At 38.2% G+C, this 21255-nt stretch overlaps 1 protein-coding gene across 1 annotated transcript in view; it reads right to left on the minus strand.

Annotated features, from left to right (window-relative positions):
* LOC136265153 (von Willebrand factor-like) overlaps nt 1–21255 on the minus strand; it is a 62588-nt gene that overhangs the window by 39812 nt on the left and 1521 nt on the right. Inside the window, exons 3-5 of the mRNA XM_066060002.1 lie at nt 9948–9982; nt 6566–6688; nt 5620–5910 (exon numbers count right to left, since the gene is read on the minus strand). Coding sequence (XP_065916074.1) covers nt 5620–5910; nt 6566–6688; nt 9948–9982 — 449 coding nt within the window. The remainder of the gene's footprint in view (nt 1–5619; nt 5911–6565; nt 6689–9947; nt 9983–21255) is intronic.

The raw sequence follows: 21255 nt of genomic DNA on the forward strand, positions 1-21255 counted from the left end.
TTGGTGCCGCTTGGTCAATTGGCACAAAATTCACCTGAATTGTCGCTATTAAAATTTTTAGCATTAACCTACCATCACAGCCATTTCTTGGCCGCCACCTTGGATTTCACATCTTTTTTTACCATAGCCTTTTTGAGGGCCGCACACTTTTTTACAGTTTGGTTGTTTTGGATTAGATTTCACTTCTTTTTGTATTTGTATACCCCAACCCCAAAGCCGGCCTATGGCCGGCTTTGGGACTTTTTTTAACCTATCTTTTTTCTTTACCACAGGAAGAAGAAAAGATGAAGCAGATGTACCTTAAATATTTCTGATTTTATCAGTAAATGTACAAATTATATATATAATACATATATTTATTACAGAACTTTCCATGGTGGTTTCTTAGTAACTGAACACTCTTCAAGGTAAATTCTTCTAGCTGATCTCTCTACAGGATGATTTGTTTGTAGCTGAACTATCAACAAGGTAACTTCTTCTAGCTGTTCTCTCTACAGGGTGATTTGTTTGTAGCTGAACTATCAACAAGGTAACTTCTTCTAGCTGTTCTCTCTACAGGGTGATTTGTTTGTAGCTGAATTCTGTAAGAGGTAATTTCTTTGCTGCTGCGCTCTTTACAGAATGGTTTCTTTGTAGCTGAGCTCTCTACAAGGTAACTTCTTCTAACTGATCTCTCTACAGGGAGATTTGTTTGCAGCTGAACTCTCTACAGGTGATTTGTTTGCAGCTGAACTATCTAGATGATGGTTTCTTTGTACCTGAACTCTCTACAAGGTAATTTCTTCTAGCTGAACTCTCTACATGGTGGTTTCTTTGTAGCTGAACTCTCTACAAGATAACTTCTTCTAACTGATCTTTCTACAGGGCAATTTGTTTGTGGCAGAATTTTCTACAGGGTGATTTCTTTGCAGCAGAACTCTCTACATGGTGGTTTCTTTGTAGCTGAACTCTCTACAAGGTAATTTCTTCTAGCTGATCTCTCTACAGGGTGATTTGTTTGTAGCTGAATTCTGTACAGGTGATTTGTTTGCAGCTGAGCTCTTTACAGAATGGTTTCTTTGTAGCTGAACTCTCTACAAGGTAACTTCTTCTAACTGAACTCTCTACAGGGAGATTTGTTTGCAGCTGAACTCTCTTCATGATGGTTTCTTTGCAGCTGAACTCTCTACAAGGTAACTTCTTCTAGCTGAACTTCCTACATGGTGGTTTCTTTGTAGCTGAACTCTCTACAAGGTGACTTCTTCTAGCTGATCTTTCTACAGGGTGATTTGTTTGTAGCTGATTTTTTACAGGGTGATTTGTTTGCAGCTGAACTCTCTATATGGTGGTTTCTTTGTAGCTGAACTCTCTACAAGGTGACTTCTTCTAGCTGATCTCTCTACAGGGTGATTTGTTTGTAGCTGAACACTCTTCATGATGGTTTCTTTGTAGCTGAACTCTCTACAAGGTAACTTCTTTTAGCTGAACTCCCTACATGGTGGTTTCTTTGTAGCTGAACTCTGTATAGGTGATTTGTTTGCAGCTGAGCTCTTTACAGAATGGTTTCTTTGAAGCTGAACTCTCTACAAGGTAACTTCTTCTAGCTGATGTCTCTACAGGGTCACTAGTTTGTAGCTGAATTCTCTACATGGTGGTTTCTTTGTAACTGAACTCTCTTCTACAAGGTAACTTCTTCTAGCTGATCTTTCTACAGGGTGATTTGTTTGTAGCGGAATTCTGTACAGGTGATTTGTTTGCAGCTGTGCTCTTTACAGAATGGTTTCTTTGTAGCTGAACTATCTACAAGGTAACTTCTTCTAACTGAACTCTCTACAGGGAGATTTGTTTGCAGCTGAACTCTCTTCATGATGGTTTCTTTGTAGCTGAACTCTCTACAAGGTATCTTCTTCTAGCTGAACTCCCTACATGGTGGTTTCTTTGTAGCTGAACTCTGTACAGGTGATTTGCTTGCAGCTGTGTACAGAACGGTTTCTTTGTAGTTGAACTCTCTACAAGGTAACTTCTTCTAACTGAACTCTCTACAGGGAGATTTGTTTGCAGCTGAACTCTCTTCATGATGGTTTCTTTGTAGCTGAACTCTCTACAAGGTAACTTCTTCTAGCTGAACTCCCTACATGGTGGTTTCTTTGTAGCTGAACTCTCTACAAGGTGACTTCTTCTAGCTGATCTTTCTACAGGGTGATTTGTTTGTAGCTGATTTTTTTACAGGGTGATTTGTTTGCAGCTGAACTCTCTATATGGTGGTTTCTTTGTAGCTGAACTCTCTACAAGGTGACTTCTTCTAGCTGATCTCTCTACAGGGTGATTTGTTTGTAGCTGAACTCTCTTCATGATAGTTTCTTTGTAGCTGAACTCTCTTCATGATAGTTTCTTTGTAGCTGAACTCTCTACAAGGTAACTTCTTCTAGCTGAACTCCCTACATGGTGGTTTCTTTGTAGCTGAACTCTGTACAGGTGATTTGTTTGCAGCTGAGCTCTTTACAGAATGGTTTCTTTGAAGCTGAACTCTCTACAAGGTGACTTCTTCTAGCTGATCTCTCTACAGGGTGATTTGTTTGTAGCTGAACACTCTTCATGATGGTTTCTTTGTAGCTGAACTCTCTACAAGGTAACTTCTTTTAGCTGAACTCCCTACATGGTGGTGTCTTTGTAGCTGAACTCTGTATAGGTGATTTGTTTGCAGCTGAGCTCTTTACAGAATGGTTTCTTTGTAGCTGAACTCTCTACAAGGTAACTTCTTCTAGCTGATCTTTCTACAGGGTGATTTGTTTGTAGCGGAATTCTGTACAAGTGATTTGTTTGTAGCGGAATTCTGTACAAGTGATTTGTTTGCAGCTGTGCTCTTTACAGAATGGTTTCTTTGTAGCTGAACTCTCTACAAGGTAACTTCTTCTAGCTGATGTCTCTACAAGGTCACTAGTTGGTAACTGAACTCTCTACAAGGTAACTTCTTCTAGCTGATCTTTCTACAAGGCGATTTGTTTGTGGCTGAACTCTCTACAAGGAAACTTCTTCTAGCTGATCTCTCTACAGGGAGATTGGTTTGTAGCTGAACTTTCTACAGGTGATTTGTTTGCAGCTGAACTCTCCACATGATGGTTTCTTTGTAGCTGAACTCTCTACAAGGTAGCTTCTTCTAGCTGATCTCTCTACAGGGTAATTTGTTTGTAGCTGATCTCTCTACATGATGGTTTCTTTGTAGCTGAACTCTCTGCAAGGTAACTTCTTCTATTGATCTCTCTACAGGGTAATTTGTTTGTAGCTGAACTATCTACAAGATAACTTCTTATAGCTGATCTCTCTACTGGGTGATTTGTTTGTAGCTGAATTCTGTATAGGTGATTTGTTTGCAGCTGAGCTCTTTACAGAATGGTTTCTTTGTAGCTGAACTCTATACAAAGTAACTTCTTCTAGCTGATGTCTCTACAAGGTCACTAGTTTGTAGCTGAACTCTCTACAAGGTAACTTCTTCTAGCTGATCTTTCTACAGGGTGATTTGTTTGTGGCTGAACTCTCTACAAGGAAACTTCTTCTAGCTGATCTCTCTACAGGGAGATTGGTTTGTAGCTGAACTTTCTACAGGTGATTTGTTTGCTGCTGAACTCTCCACATGATGGTTTCTTTGTAGCTGAACTCTCTACAAGGTAACTTCTTCTAGCTGATCTCTCTACAGGGTGATTTGTTGTAGCTGAAATATCTACCAGATAACTTCTCATAGCTGATCTTTCTACAGGGTGATTTGTTTGTAGCTGAATTCTGTACAGGTGATTTGTTTGCAGCTGAGCTCTTTACAGAATGGTTTCTTTGTAGCTGAACTCTTTTCAAGGTAACTTCTTCTAGCTGATGTCTCTACAGGGTCACTAGTTTGTAAATGAATTTTCTACATGGTGGTTTCTTTGTAACTGAACTCTCTACAAGGTAACTTCTTCTAGCTGATCTTTCTACAGGGTGATTTGTTTGTAGAGGAATTCTGTACAGGTGATTTGTTTGCAATTGAGCTCTTTACAGAATGGTTTCTTTGTAGCTGAACTCACTACAAGGTAGCTTCTTCTAGCTGATGTCTCCACAAGGTCACTAGTTTGTAGCTGAACTCTCTACATCGTGGTTTCTTTGTTACTGAACTCTCTACAAGGTCACTTCTTCTAGCTGATCTTTCTACAGGGTGATTTGTTTGTAGCTGAACTCTCTACAAGGAAACTTCTCCTAGCTGATCTCTCTACAGGGAGATTTGTTTGTAGCTGAACTCTCTACAGGTGATTTGTTTGCAACTGAATCCTCTACAGGTGATTTGTTTGCAGCTGAATTCTCTACATGATGGTTTCTTTGTAGCTGAACTCTCTACAGGGTAACTTCTTCTAGCTCCTCTCTCTACAGGGTGATTTGTTTGTAGCTGAACTCCCTATATGGTGGTTTCTTTGTAGCTGAACTCTACAAGGTGATTTCTTCTAGCTGAACTATCTCTTTCTATATTGCATGAATTCCCTACAAGGTAACTTCTTCTATCTGATCTCTCTACAGGGTGAATTGTTTGTGGCTGATCTCTCTACAGGGTGACTTGTTTGTAGCAGATCTCTATACAGGTTACTTGTTTCTAGCTGATCTCTTGAATTCTCTTTAGAGTGACTGCTCTATTAGGATGACTGCTCTATTAGAGTATCTCGATCTCGCACTTGCTGCACCAAGTTGGATTTCGTGTTATAACTCCGTGGCTTTAAGTCTGATTCTTCTACACCATTGAAGAGCCTTTCTAAGATGATAACTCCATCTGTACAGCGATTTTCAAAGCATTACCCCAAGCGGTTTGTCTGGTAGGCGTGGCAACAGTCGCTTTTTATTAGCTAATCTCGGTTGAGTAATTGTTACACCCTGTTGGTTTTTTCGTTGTATCTTCCTGGTTTTTAGCTTGATTTCTTTCAAACCACATAAAGTTTGAGGTTCAATAGTTAACCTATTCACCCACCGATTTTCAGCTTCTTCCCATACGCGGTTCACCCTGTAGGCGTGACAACATATTGGTGTTATGTTTCGTGAATAATCGCTCATAACTCTTTGCCGGCTTATCGTATTCCAGCCAAAGTTGGTGCAGAGATGCGCCTTTATACCCCCCCCCCCCCCCCCCCCCCTTTTGTGTGCCAAATTTCAAGGCGATCGGATATGGAATTCGCGTTTTATAGCAGTTTTTGTAAGTGTGCGAAAAGAGGAAGAAAAATAAGAAAAAAAACGAAGAAACAAAGCCAATTTTTGAAGTCGCATATCTCGGGAACGCTTGAAGCGATTTCGCTCTAATTTGTAATGTGGAGTGCTGAAGGTGGAGGGAGTGTCCACAGCAAAACTCGTCTTGTTTCATCAAGGCAGCACAGAGCTACGGAGGTGCGAAAATTGCGTTTTCTTTCTTCCTGTCAATATACTCACGGGTGTTACGCGCCGGCTTCTTGGGCCGCACGACACACTACCGTGTGTCTTGATAAAGTATTTTTACATAAAACTTTTGATCACTAATATTTTTACATTGCATGATAATAAAGTGAATTACAATATTTAGTATAATAGTCTGTAGTTCTATTGAATTACATTTGTTACATATTGTACAGTATGTATAAGTACACATCTTTTATGTACCTTATCAGTATGTTCGCTATAATAGCCTATAGCATGCCAAGTAGCAATAAACAAATGAGTAGCCTGAAAAGATGATAGTGAGAATGTATTCCTTATTTGGTTTGATGCTCTGCTAAGAAGTGGTGCATCAGTTGTTTCTCTATAATACACAAATCCTCCATTAGACGGTCTTGTGTCTGAATCTGCCCAGTAAAGAGCAAGTAGACTAACACTGCTGACTGATAACGGAAATACTTGTGGAATATATACACTATATGCATTGTTGAATGTAATAATTCCATTGTTGTTTACCTGCATGAGCATATACACAGTACATATAAGAATTATGCTAATACACTGTATGTACTTATTATCAAAAAGCACTAGTCAAGTACATCATAATATATAGTTGGATTAATTATAAGCTGCTTTTCATTTTCATGAAGTCATTATTAATTTTCTCATTTATTGCAATACATGAAGTGCTAATTACTGATTTAAATTCATTACAGCTGAAACGTCATTAAACAAGACTGGCACCAGTACTCTGTACATAATATGATGCATGGGCAACCCTATGAGCACAGCTACTCCAAAAATCTGCTGATTTTACATGGTTAAACATACATCAGTTTCAAATTTCTCTCAGTATTCATATTTGCTATAACATATCTTCCCTAATAGCCCACTATACAAAGTACACTACTAAAATTTTGGCTACACCGGTAAAACATGATTATAAAAATGTGTGAGAGCCTCAAGTATACAAATAAATGTAGGGCAATAGTAGCATGTTGAAACTTGAACAGCTTTGGGTTAAGCATGAGGCTCATTACATAATCGAGCTGCCAAGGAAAGTTATGCTATAGTTGTATCTCTGTATTTCCAAGTAATTCATATACACATAAATCCACTATAAAGATCAACAATGTCTGACCTTCACTGATTACAACAAAGTGTTACTTACATATACAATCTTTTTAGATTGATTAAACAGAACGTAATTTCCAGACAAGGTGATTGCTGGTGAAGCTCCATCAAGAGTACGTACCATTACTGAATCCCCATTACTTTGTCCAAACTTGTAAAACTAAAATAGATGTAAGTACGTAAGAGCATACACATCATTTGATACTGTAGTGGTGTATAGTAGGGATCATGAAGGTTTAAGCTTTTCTGGCCAAAAATAACAACCCAAAAACTAGCCTCATTTATTTTCATAACAAATTGGCAGTACTGGTTAGGTATAATCAAACCCAAAATAATAATGCCTGCAGAAAGTGATCCCAAACCCTTTCAACAAGTTTCTATGGGAATTTCAAGAAGTATTTATTTAACTGAATTTTTTACTAACTGACTAATTGAGTAACTTACACCTCCAGTCAAGCATAACTCAACTGCAAGTAAGGCTACAGGTTTGATTTCTTCACAGTTCAATGTCTCCTCTGCCCAAGGTGTGCCTTTTTTCCAACTACGTATAGATGTACAGTACCTTTGTACTATGTGTCCCATTTCTTTCTCCACTAGGTATTGATTCACGGAAACATCATGGCTCCAGTGCTATAATCACCATAGTGTGACTGGATTGATTACAGAGGTGCTACTCATACAGTTCTTTGTTTAGCTGAAGTGTAATGGCCACTTCACATTTCAGTAAGTGATAATTGGGGCATTCTTATAATGCATCTGGCACCATTCTCCTTTGTTGCAGTATATGCACTGGATCACCAGTAATGCGTTGTTACATTGACACTTGTTCATTCTCAAATGACTTATTGTTCACAACTGTGGAACCCGTATCTATTTAAAGACATTACAACACTTGAGATAGTACAGAGGCATGTCACCAAGTATATCCTGATTGATTACACATCAGATTACAGACTACGACTACTTAAACTAAAGCTACTTCCCCTGATGTATACTCTTGATTATTATGATCTACTTTTTTGTGAAATCTCTAAAACAGCTAAGTGATCACTTTAATACTAGAAGGACAAGATCAGCCACAGCTCGCAAGTTGCTTCACAATTATTCATCAAATAATAAAATTCATATTTTCTATTTCAATCACCTCCCTAGATTTTGGAATGCTCTTCCCCCTATCAACACTGAACTACACTTCAACACAATCAAATCAACAATTTATGAGCACTTGTAGAACCATTCTACTGAATACTTTAATCCAAGTAACAGTAATATATAGTAGTAATAGTAATAATAACTTACAGTGCATGACATGGTACAATTACAGTAAAGAGATGGATAACGTTAGATTACATATTGCACTGATGGCCTGCTAGGAGCAATGTTGCAGCAATTTTAGCAAGAGTGAAAGAAATGATAATTATGTGCATGAATAAACACTAATGAGTGAGTATAAGATAAATTTTAAAAATTTTTAGTAGAGATCATAGAAATAAAAGCAACAACACAAGGGAAGTCATCTATACCTGCAGCTATGCTAGTGGACATTTATTTACTTAGTACTATTATATATTCAGCCTGCCATGACTGAAGTAGGAATTAAATGTCCACTAGTATAGCCTGTAGTTTCATTGGTTTTTATTTCTATAATTTGTACTGAAATGTAGATTATCTAAGTTTCCTTACATTTGTTTGTGTAACACATTATATATTGACTGGTGAACCAACACATACTGCATTAAAGGAAAGAATGGTACCAATAGATATAAATCAGTTAAGCAACTTAACATGTTCCCCATTTATCCATAAACTGGAAAACACTGTGGCCATTCTGGTTCCACCAGCTATACCTGTTTCATATAAACACATTACATAGTATTTGAAAAGGCTCATAGTAGGTCACAACAAAACTTTGGTGGGTCAAGACTTTGAATGCAGCCGCAGATTTACCTACAGTGTGTACCTATGTGACACCCCTTGTACAGACCAGTGTGAAGACCTGAGTTTGGCGACAATGACTAATTCACTTAATTTCGTGTACATGCAAGGTTGCAGTGTCCTACATGTAGTTGACAGTGTCTACTTCGTACATACATTTTGCGTCCATTTCGTGTTGGCTGGGAGGCAGCATTTCATCTACAACACACAGCACAGCTCACAAACTGAACTTAGAGAGCATGTATATTCCAATATATTGATGCAATAACATTGTGCAATGATGTATATGCCCAGGGAAGCCATACTGTGGTTGACTGATAGCCACTATATGGTGGTCTCACATGGTCACACCTCTACTGTATTGCCTAAATATTTCGAGGGGTAAATTTTTCGAGGTTGAGCAATGTTGCAAAAAATGTGGACTTGCAAACACTTCTAAAATATATTAGACTATATGGAGGTCTAAATATTTCAAGATAAAATATTCACATATAATCCCCAAAACTGCAAAATCAGCAAAAAATTTCCCCATCGAAATATTTAGGCTATATGGTATTTCAGTGCAGGGGCTTATTGATTAGCAGGCACTTATAATTTCAAGGTAATAAATGCCATGGGGAGGAAAAGCGGTCTGGTCATAAGACTAGCTATAATAGGGAGGATAAAAGTAAGACAATAGTGCACATACTGTATAAGTTTTTGTATTGCTATTAATATGCCATATCAATATGGCAAGCCAAAGGTTTCTTAACTTAAATAAGTGAATTTGAAGCATTTCTGTGAAAGAAGTAGTGCATAGCTGTAACCATTTTCTGCTATACTTAACTGAATGCATCAGCTAGGCAGGCAGTAGAAAATTACATTGAATTTTTTTTTTTTAATTTCTGTAGCAACTTGACAAAAATATTTTGGAATGCACTATTGGACTTGATTTTACTGTCATCAGTTTCATTGTGACAGGAAATCAAGGCAGGTTATTGGGTCATATTTTATCACATGTGGGCCTTTGCCACAGTACTATCGTACTGGTATCATACTGTATGATGATCTCCTTTATTTCAGCACTTTTCAGCTTTATGTATTAGCAACAGTTCATAACATTAGAAAGTTGGTATTAGTACAGTACCTACCATTTTACAAAATTATATTTTTTGACTTACATTTGTTTTAAATATGGGCTGAGATTGTATCTACCACATCAAATAAAACAATGATGCCATACATTTTAACCTGGTTGAATGCTTTATTAGAGAGTTGCAAAAATGATATACTAGAACCAAAATAAAATCAGTTGTTCTATTTTGTCATCTTAACTAGTAGACAACTTCAGGTAATGAAATCCTTACAACTGCAAAGTGTACTCATGCACTCCAATAAGACAGGTATGACATATTTGGTTTCTTATTCATTATTGAATAAATTCATTGGTTGATACACTTGATAATACTTTAAAATCACTTTCTGTACTGTAAAACTTTTCTTACCTCTGACAGACATGTCCTAACTGATGGTTGACAACCTATATAATAGAAAGTATTAGCTATTATAACATAGTGTATATATGCATGTATGTATGTAGCTATTATTTGAACCACAGTAATGGGAGAAGGGTCTTTGTGTAACTAAAAAGATAACCAAGCTGGGGATTTCATTTACTTTTGTAAGTATTAGATAATACCAACGTAGCTAATTTTTATAGTATAATATGATTTTGTGAAGTTAGACTTCATTACTTGTGTGATGATAGTTCAATCACTTATTTCACGAGTTTTGCTATCACCAATTGGTGTACTGTACTTCTGGTCCACTGCCTGCATGTTTTCTGAGAATGTTAATTTCAGAAACGCATGGCAAAGTACCTGCATCGACAGCCAGACTTTATAAATACATATTAAGCTATAGCAATGTTATATTTAACTTTTCAGTGTCATGATAGCATTTTACTAGCAAACATCTGCAGAAAATTTGGCATGGTACATTGTGTGGCCGATTTACTCTAATAGAACAGTCAGTAATCCATAAAAATATTTTTCAGGTGCTACTTCTCCAAAAACCTTATGCCAAGAGTAAAACCAAAGATCATGTCACATGTTTGGAATGTTGTCTTGTTTTGTGGCATGCTGGTGACTTTTCAGCCCTAGTCAAGGAAGTAAAATGCATTCAGGATCATCTTTAATCTGCTATTTGCCTAACTAGCCACAGATATGTGGCTCGTGTTTTTGACTGTCTAATGTCAATGGGAAAGATTTCTGTTGTAGTTAAACTCCTTTCTGAAGATGCTAGAGGTGGTGTCTTATCACTGGACTCTCAGATACCATGTGGTTTGAATGAGGCTGGTTGTTCTTTAACTCAGTCAGAGAAGGACATCCTTGTTGACAAGCACCCCCCCTGCAAGAATGGCAGTTCCTGAATCCCTTTTGCCATCTAATAATGCTGATGTACCATCCTATGATCCTATTTTATTTGACCATTTAACTGGAGATCTGATTAAATTGGCAGCTTTTCATCCCCAAGGTGCTACTGGTCCATCTGGTGTGGATGCATATTCCTGTCATAGACTATGTTCATCCTTTGGACGAGCTTCAATAAGTCTATGTAACTCCCTAGCTGCTGTGGCACGATGTTTGTGTACACAGGAGATTGATCCTAAGGAACTTATGGCTTTTGCTGCCTGTCGGCTTATCTTACTTGACAAGAAACCAGGAGTACGACCAATTGGGATTGGTAAGGAGAATTATTGCTAAGGCCATTCTTTATGTTATTTATACTGATATTCAGTTGGCTGCCGGTGCACTACAGACTTGTGCTGCCCATTATGCTGGAGCAGAGGCTGCCATCCATTCCATGAGAGAGATATTTACACATGAGAACACAGATGCTGTTTTACTGGTTGAAGCCAGTAATGCCTTCAACCAGGTTAATTGCCAAAGTGCTCTGCATAACATTTCGAATTTGTGTCCATCTTTTGCCACTATTCTTAAGAGCACCTATGGGGTGCCTATTTAGACTATTTATTACTGAAGAGGGGGAAATAGTTTCTACAGAAGGCACAACACAGGGTGATCCTCTGGCTATGGCCATGTATGCTCTGGCCATTATCCCCCTTAATATGTTCACTTCGTCAGTCTCAGCCGGATGTATCACAGGTGTAGTATGATTCCACTGCAGGTGGACAACTTGCCCCTCTATTGTATTGACAAAAGCATCTTTTGGCTTATGGCCCTCTATGTATGGCTACTTTCCAAATGCTGCCTCATAGTGAAGCCAGATCAACTCAATTCTGCTCAAACACTGTTTAATGGCACTAATATGCAGAATTACAGATATCTTGTGAGGGTCAATGTCACCTGGGTGCTGCAATTGGAACCAGATCATTTACAGAAAGCTATGTCTCTAAGAAAGTAAAGATGTGGTCTGAACAGATTTTAACATTATCAAAAATAGCTGAGACGCATTCCCATAGTGCATTTACCCACAGTGTCAGGCATCGCTGGAGCTATGTGATGCATACCATTGAATCAGTGAGTCCTTTTTTTCCAGCACTTGAAGAGGCCTTCACCAACACTTCCTTCCCAATTTAACAGGTTGAATACCTAGTTCTGAGGTGGAGAGAGAATTGCTTTCACTTCCTTGTCACTGTGGCAGATTGAACATTCTCAACCCAACCTGTTGTAGTGATTCTCAATTTTCATCATCTAGGTTGCTGAGTGCTAGTTTAGTTACTATGATACAACAGCAGACTGAGGACTTTCACATCCCTTGCCTTCAGCAGACTTGTCCAACCAACTGTCACTCCAGACAACAAATACTGACTTCTAGTTTAGCTGATATCAAGTCTCGCGTAGATCCTCAGCTCCAACGAACCATTGAATTAATCAGTGTTAAATGTTCTTCACTTTGGTTAACTGCTCTTCTACTTCAAAAGCAGGGATTTCATTTGAACAAACAAGAATTTAGAGATGCACTGTGTTTGAAGTATGGCTGGCAATTGGCAAACATTCCAAGTCACTGTGTATGTGGAAGTTCATTCAGTGTTGACCATGCCATGATTTGTCGACATGGTAGCTTGACTTTCATCCACCATAATGAACTGCGGGATTTAACAGCAGAATGGTTACAGGAAGTGTGTCATGACGTTACTGTTGAACCTCCATTACTGCCACTCAATGCAGGGGCAGATCCAGGAGCTGGCAAGGGGAGGGGCACAAACAGGCTAAGTTGTAGGTGGTTGGGGAGAGCCAGATCATAGATATACTAACCCCAGGTGTTAGTATAATATCTATGGCCAGATTCTAGCTGCATTTTTGAAGCAGCAAATAATCACCTCTTAGTAGTGTCTCACTGTTGATTTTTACCATTTGGACCTTTGCAGATGGTTGTGAAGTCTTAAAAGCTGTTTTAAAGGTTCTGAATGTCTTGAACAACAGCAACATGATGGTTATTTTTAGAGGCGCTTAGTACACACGAAGGTGCTAGGTGACTATTTCACAGCTATCTTGACTTTGGTTTGCTTTAGTTTCAGGCGAATTTGCAATAAAATGTGCATATTTCCATTGGATCTTGGCCTGCCATAAAGATTAGTATTTTAATCAGAAGTAGCTATGGCTGGCTCCTCTACAACATGAGGGGGGGGGCATTTGACCCAAATGCCTCATCCTGGATCCGCCATTGCATGGGGAACTAAATACACCATCTCAGCTAACTATAGCAATAATACAAGAGCTGACATCCATGCAAGAGGCTTCTGAAGCAGGCGACAAGGTCACTGGTGCATTGTTCGATATTAGGGTTTTCCATTCCAACGCACCAAGTTATTGTCAGATCCGAGTTGCTTCTTTTTTCGTCATCATGAGCTCGAGAAGAAGCGTGAATATGGAATCACATACGTAACGTTGATTGTGAATCTCTCACCCCACTTGTTTTTTTCTCCAACTTTTGGTGGTTTGGGCAAGGAGTCTACTATTTTCTACAACCATCTAGCAGATCTGAGGGCAGATCTTCTATGGTGGGGTCCATTCTACAGAACAGAACGGAACGCAATGATGCGCTTTCTCAAATTGAAGCCTGCAGCTGATATCAATGGATCTCCAGCAGGTAATTAAACCATAGTTAGAAAATGCTATGCATAGTATGCTTTGATCTTTGGCAGATAATGAGGTCTTTAAAAACCATGAAGAAACCTGCTAGTAGGTTTCTAAAATGGTTAGAAACCTGCTAGCAGGTCTCTAACTAAGTTAGATACCTGCTAGCAGATAGACCTCAGCATTGCAAATCTCACTTTCAATCATTGATTTGCTATGCATGCTCTACAACACATATACAGGCTAATAGCCTATAGACAAACAGAGCTTGACCTACTCCATTCTTTTTATAAGCACACCTACGCCATTATGGGAGCTAGACTATAACATTTTAGGTACGTTTGCTATCATAAACGGAGAATTCCAGAAATATAATGGAGTTCTATTTAATGCCCGCCAATGTTTCAAGCCTGTTTAATATGCCTTTACTGTACTTTAAGCGGACTCCCTATTAAAAGAACCAAATAGGTAAGCTTTCTTGTAGAATGCTTATTTGTTTCTTGTAAAAAAAGTTATGTAGGTGTGAAATCATGTATATACTGGCTTAGTCACAGAAGACCTAGCACCAGACCAAGTATTATTAACCATTGACAACAATGTTACCACTTACTTTAAACCCTTGGTAGTGCTGGCTTTAACTTTATTGTCACAATAGCTATCACTCTTTGTTTGATCTACCAGCTAACAGAAGCAGCGATAATGTAGCAAGCTACAAGCTTTAATTCGAAAACATGTTCAATCTTCTCTACTGGCCATGGTCACATGACTTGTTTTAACACTATGACGATTTTGAAACGACATATAACTCAATCCCACAGTAGGTTTGAGTCTATTACGCTCCAAATTTGCCTATTATGCTTTTTGGAATTTCCCCAATTTTTTTACCTATTATGCTTGTTTTTATGTTTTTCAGAAATGCATTATGCTTATATTTTGTGTGCTTTTCTTTGTGCAGAGAAGTTCTTCATATGATAGAATGTAAATGGAGAAGTGTTAATTCAACTGCAACAAGCAAATAATAGCAATAGCTTGAAATTGGGGTGTGCTACAGAGTTGGTAGGCATATTAGAGTAGGGGTGCATATCTATAGTCCCTCAAAAGCTATAAGGATTTTATTGTCTAATATCTTTGTAGCTTTGTATGCAAATAATTATGTAGAAAATATAATGCATGGTTTCTGATTGATCTTCTGAGTTGTAGCAATTGGTAATCAAAGGACAGCAACTGCTCAGTATAATATGTGACTTGCATTTGCAGCACCATGCCAAGTACATATTAACCTCCTAGGGGCAAACACTTCAATGGTTCTCATTCTCTCTGTTGCATGCGATGACTGTTCTATTAGAGTGTTTGACTGACTGTTCTATTAGAGAATCTCGATCATTGTGAAATATTTTCCTGGTTTGATATTAATTCCAGTCTCACTGCAGACCTGCAGAGACTTCACTCTTTTCAATGTCCAGACATCCACTAGCTATACTGACTCACCACTAACTTTACTATCATCAGAGCTTCTGTTGTATTGTCTTCCTATCGAGCTTCCAATAATCATTATATCACATTTTATTCAAAATCAGACGATGAGACGCTTTATATAATATGACTGAAGCTCACCTAAACTGCTTTGCCATGCCTTGGTACTAGTCGGCACATGACTACGTGTCCTATAAAACTCAAACCCACAATGAAAAGAATTCATTCCTTCGAGCGCAAACAGCTTAGACTGTAGTGCATTTTTCTACTCGTTGTCAAGAGTCATTTCACCATCCAAAACAGGTTAGCCATTGAATTTGTGACTGTTATAGCAGAAGTTATACTTAGTGTGGCAGACATTTGCCCATTATCCTCTTAATTATGCTCCATTATGCCAGCATTATGCTTTATGCACCTATCAATATTCAGTGTTGGGCAAGTTACTTTTTAAAAGTAACTAGTTACATATTACATATTACTTGCAACTGAACTATTTAGTTACAGTTACATATTACCCATAAAATAAAGTAACTGTAATAATATTACATATTATATTACTTTGTGTCCACAGCCTTAAGCTGTCACGTGTGAAACTACCACCTTATCACGTGGCATGATTTCGTTGTTGGGCAATGTGCAAATCTTGGTTATAAGTAAGAAGCTGGTGAATAAGCTTCATTCAGTAGGCTTCAATACTTCGTTGTGGCTAGGCGTTACTCAGTGGATTACTAACGAGATTAGTAACTTCGTTACTTGTAGTAATAATATTACGTAATATTAGACTCGTTACAGTAACTATATTACTTAGGTAACGCGGTACGTTTGTAAGTAAACTAACTTGAGTTATATTACCTGTTTTTATAGCGTATTTCGTTATATTACTTAGGTACTACAAAAGTAATAAGTAAATATTACGTAACGCGTTACATATGTAACGCGTTACTCCCATCACTGTCAATATTACGCCCCACCACCCCCTTCCTGGGAAAGGTGGGGATTTGACTTTTTCAAAAATCAAATTCCCCACCCGTGGGGCATGACGAGTAGTCAAATCCCCACGTAGTGTACTATAAGAAACTAGGTTATTCTTGCAGGAGGTGCATAGCTTATAAAGTCAAGCAACAAGTGCTAAAATTTTTGAACTGTCAAATGCCCCACTAGTGGGGCGATTTTTAAGGTCAAATCGGATCAAATCCCCCACCATTCCCCCATGTACGCCCGGGAGAGGGGTAGTGGGGCTTAATATTGATAGCTGCATTATGTTTTTCATCCCAACTATGCCGGCATAATCGATGCAAGCCTATCCCACAATGGTTCCACCTACATAGTGATATATATAACGCCCTCATTTTCTAAGTCGGTTAGGAACCACGCCCTCGGTTCTTCGTGTTTTAGAAACCTCGCTTCGAAGCTCGGTTTCTAAAACCACGAAGAGCCTTGGTCTAGGTTCCTAACCTATACGTAATCTATGATTGAACATACCCTCAAGAAAGATAGAAACAATTAAAGGACTGATTGTGGGTTCTTGTTGGTTGTCATTAGTATCCAACTACTTATTGTGGGATTAGCTGTCTCAGTGATGTTTATCTCCGGATTTATCAAGAAGGGCACTTAATGCATTGCTTGTTTTCACTATAGATTATAGCAAGGCTTATAGTATGTAAGTTGTCTATGCTTACTTTGACTTTATAATACGCAGTCTGGGGCCAGCATTTCAATTATAAATTCAGTACACTGAATGTATACTACAAAGAAAGCAAGCAGGAAGGAAATAGTGACAAAGAGCCAGCCAAATTAACTCAGTCAAAAACTTAAGGAATTTTGTGCAGTGTGCGAAGAACAGACATCCTGGCAGACTGGGCCGTGTGCCACAAGGAGGCCATATTCTGAAAACAGCAATAAAGTGCATGGATTCATTAACAATGCAGTGGACTAATGCCAGCAGTGAGTTGGATTTTTCTGTTGTACAAATTAAAAGGCTTGCTTAGTCTTCGACTGCTAGCCTTGAATCAATGCTTAAGACCACAAGATCAACCAGATCTCCTAAACCTCTCATGCATGTACCATGCTCATAACTGAGACGTTGATTTGCACCAAGATGTATGCATGATGTCAATTTATCTAGTCAGACTTGAAATGAATTAATTACATATCAATTACAGCCAACAGAACCCTAGGATTTCTTTAGTGTAACATTCACACGCTTCTCTTCATACAAACAAGCTAGCATGTACTATATTCATTTGTCTCCTACTTGAATATGCAACAGTGTGGCCTGTGTGGGTACCCTGGCAGTCTAACTTGAAATCTCAACTACAGCAGATCCAATGCAGAACAGTGCACTTTGTAACAAATACATGAACTTGTGATCCCATTGGACCAGCTGGACTGGGAATCACTCAAAAATAGGTGAACAAATTTAAGATTATCTAAATTGATATCATATTTGATTTGTACACCCACTTTGAAACATATTCAAGAACAAGAAATTACGACCCTCATCTATGATTTCACTTTTGAACTATATATCTAACCTAGCCAAAGACTGTAACTAACTAATTCACATCAATTTTTTTTATAATTTACCCTATTGCAATTGTACTTATTTTATTAATTTGTCTGTATGTTTTTCTTTATTTGTAATTAAAAGTTGTACAATATAGGTACTGTAAATAGAAATATAACTTCTCTTGTAAGACTCCCATCTAGGATTTCTATTGACTGAGAAAAATTAGTTGGTTCTGTACAGGCTTAAAATTGAGAAGATGATATATAGTCAGTTTGCTTTCAGATATTTAATGTCTTGCAACCCAAAACCTAGGCTCACACATTAATCATCTTTGACAGTGCTGTCTAAAAGATTCCTGGTTATACTACTAGGAAAGAGAAGTTTTTAGTCAGCTGGAAACACCAACAAGATCATCAAACTCAAGTGCACTTGCAATTAGTACATAGTGAAATTTGTTACCATTTGCCACCTTAATCACTCACAGGACTCAATACATTACCATGAAAGTTAGCTTGCAATGTACAGGACAGAAAATTGGCCATATCTCAGTAATGCTTAAAGATATCAAGCTGAAATTTTAACACAAGATAGATCAACTTTAAACAGGCTGTAGGACCAGGTGTCCTACAGACCTCCAGCACTTGTGCTGTAAAGCCTTAATAAATAAACGAATATCCACATGGAGTACTTTGAGATAATAAGTCATTCTCTAGAGTTCCTTGGATACATATACATGAAATTGACAAGCAGAAAACATCCTGACTGCCTGGCAGACTCCTGTAAGTGATTGAGCGTTAATCGGATGGCTGCAGGTTCGAGGCTGCCTAGGCCCACCTTTTCAATCACACTTTCTGTAACAACTTTAAACAGACTGTAGGACCAGGTGTCCTACAGACCTTCAGCACTTGAGCCGTAAAATAATTTTTTTAAAAAGAAGATAAACACACAGCACCTCATTTAAGCATAGATTATCTACCCACCATTATGATTTAATCTATTAAACAGAAAATTGACCAATGTACCAAAAAGGTAGGTTTTCCAAAATCAGGTCACAATATTATTCTATGCAATTGTTGTAGATGTGTTTCTTTAATTTCTAATGGTGGAGCCCAGGGTGCAGTGGACCTTGATGAAATGTGATGTCACAATTGATAAAATGGCTGTGATATATAGCGTGGGGACCTCATCACGTAGTATTAAAACTGTATGGCTTTCATGACATAGAACCATTGGATCTGAGTAATGAACAGTAAAATCTAGTAAGTATGCTGTAGTAATTTGATTGATTTCTAATTAGACTTCTATATCCAGCATAGACAATCTTCCATACAGGAGTATGAGAACATACAACCACATGCAAATACAAAACACTGAAACATACACTACATAGCTACTAGGCTACAATACAACAAAAGTAATACATATAACAAAATAATACAACAAAAGTAGCTCTGCAGTAATACATTTTAATTAGTGACCAGAGCTCTGGCACAGATGGCTGTGAACGATTGTCGCAAAAGCGATGCGTGAAATAGGCCCATGCATCTCCAAACCAGACCTAATTTCTGATGTGGATACAAAAACGTATCAAAATAGCTAGCCAGCTAGCCTAGCTAGTATTTGTTTTGCAAGCATGTATGTGAGTATGCCTCACCTTTGCCCCTACTGATATTATTATTATTATTATTTATATAAAACGTTAGGCTGTTCATAATTAGCCGGTAATTGCTATGGAGCGCTGTTCCTAATCCTAAGGTCACTGTTCCTAATCCTAGGGGCATTGTTCTTTTCTTTTTTAATGCAGGCCTAGCCTCAATAAGGTCTGTGGGCAACTAGTGCCCACAGCCAGAAAATGTATACATACAACTTACATTTACAATTGAGTGTATAAAATTACAATCAAATTTAAGCTAGCTGGCAAAAGTTATTACATACATTATTTTACGTGTGATATGTACTTAAACTATCCTATAATTTTTAAAAAAAATTTACATGTGTATTTAATAATAGACTTACTGACATAATGACTTATTTTAAAAAGAGAGAGCGAGGAAAAAAATTACTAATTACTGCTGAAGTTTGGTGGGTGGTGAGATTTGGAGCAGGTACTACAAGGGCAAACAAAGTGCAAACTGTGAGGATTGTCAGAGTCAAAATTATTTGTAAAATGCTGCCAGAAGATCTTGAGTAACTGTGATTTAATGGCAGAAAAAGGTTGATTTAAGTCAAGTACTGGTAGCTAGACTGTTGTAGGTTCTTGGTAATCTGTTGAAGTAGAAGTTACTTTGTTGGATGATGTAAAATTGTGTTGAAGCTTGTTGCTGGTGGAGGATCTGGTAGGATGTTCCTAATCCTACAACCGTGATTCTCAACTATAGGGACGAATTCCTACAACAAATAACCGGTTAAATAAATATATTTTGCACCGTGACAGGTGACCGGCTAAATAGCTATCCACTTCGTAAACGTTAATTCTGGCGCTCGCGTTATTACTGATCACAGCGAAACGCGACCTCTCTGTACAAAGTCCACAGACTATCAGCGCCATTTTAACGCTGTGAGATAAGGTGTTCACACAGAATAAAGTGCTGAAACCGCTGTGTTGCACAAACCCAACCATTTGTGCTGATGATCAAAGCCTATATTATGATCACGCGATCGCCTTACTGATGCGACCTGTAATTCTTAGTATAGCGGCGCTTTAACAACTTTGTCAAGAATTCAAAGTAGCTGCTTTGGCTGGTAAAGTCCGATCTGGCGAACGAAATAATGAAAGTACTAGTCATAAGAGTCCATGCAGTGCCAAACAATTCGACACAAGGCCGGCGGTAGCTACCCTGATCGTACAACTAGCTATAGCTACCTTACAAGGTACGCTTATCACCAATTTATGTGTTTATTTGTTTGTTTGCTTGTCACGGAAACTAGCTAGCTGTCTTTCATCAGATGGCACCGGTTCACTAACCGTATGAAATTGTAGCAATCAACAGGGAAAGCCTCGGGGAAAGCGCGTATGCCATGGGATTAGTTAGAGCTTGAAGCTTGGTTAAATCAGTGTATATAGCTAGTTGTGATAGCCGTAATTATAGCTAAGTCTGCTTATGGCCATATAGGGCTAGCTAGCTATCTACAGTATAGCTACTGTACATGTACTGCTCACTACATGGGCAGCAACAGTCAGTATAACTCTCACTCTCTGGAAAGGCGAAATAAGACCACTGGGTCCTTGTCTTACTAGATCGGGAAGGACGGATACTTGTAAAAGTATAGCTATAGCTACTCTATAGCTACCTTCGGGGTCTTTATCTCGCCGCATGCATCATAGGAGGTAATCGCATCTTGGCCCTTGCGCCAGCTTCGATTGCATGCCGGTTTGCAAGATAAGACTGGTTCATTAGTTGAAGCAATGGATGACTTCAGCGGTCTTCTTTAGGATCATGAGTGCTGAATTCGAAATTACATTGTTTTGCAACTTAATTTGCATTTGTTACGGCAGCTACTGGATTTAGCTATTAGCTAGCAGTGCGTGAAGGGAAGATTTTGGTGAGTTAGAAATGAACTGGGGTTGGAGGGCTGAATGGTTTTTGTAGCTACTTTTATGGGTTTTAATATTATTTTGCAAGCAAAGCCATTCAATTCCCATTAAGCAAACATCTGTTTTAACCCTACATAAATGGAATTTTTAGCTAATTGCTGTTTTGTCACATCAGCCATGGTTATGCCTGGTTA

Source organism: Dysidea avara, chromosome 1 (genome assembly GCF_963678975.1).
Source record: "Dysidea avara chromosome 1, odDysAvar1.4, whole genome shotgun sequence".
NCBI lineage: Eukaryota > Metazoa > Porifera > Demospongiae > Dictyoceratida > Dysideidae > Dysidea > Dysidea avara.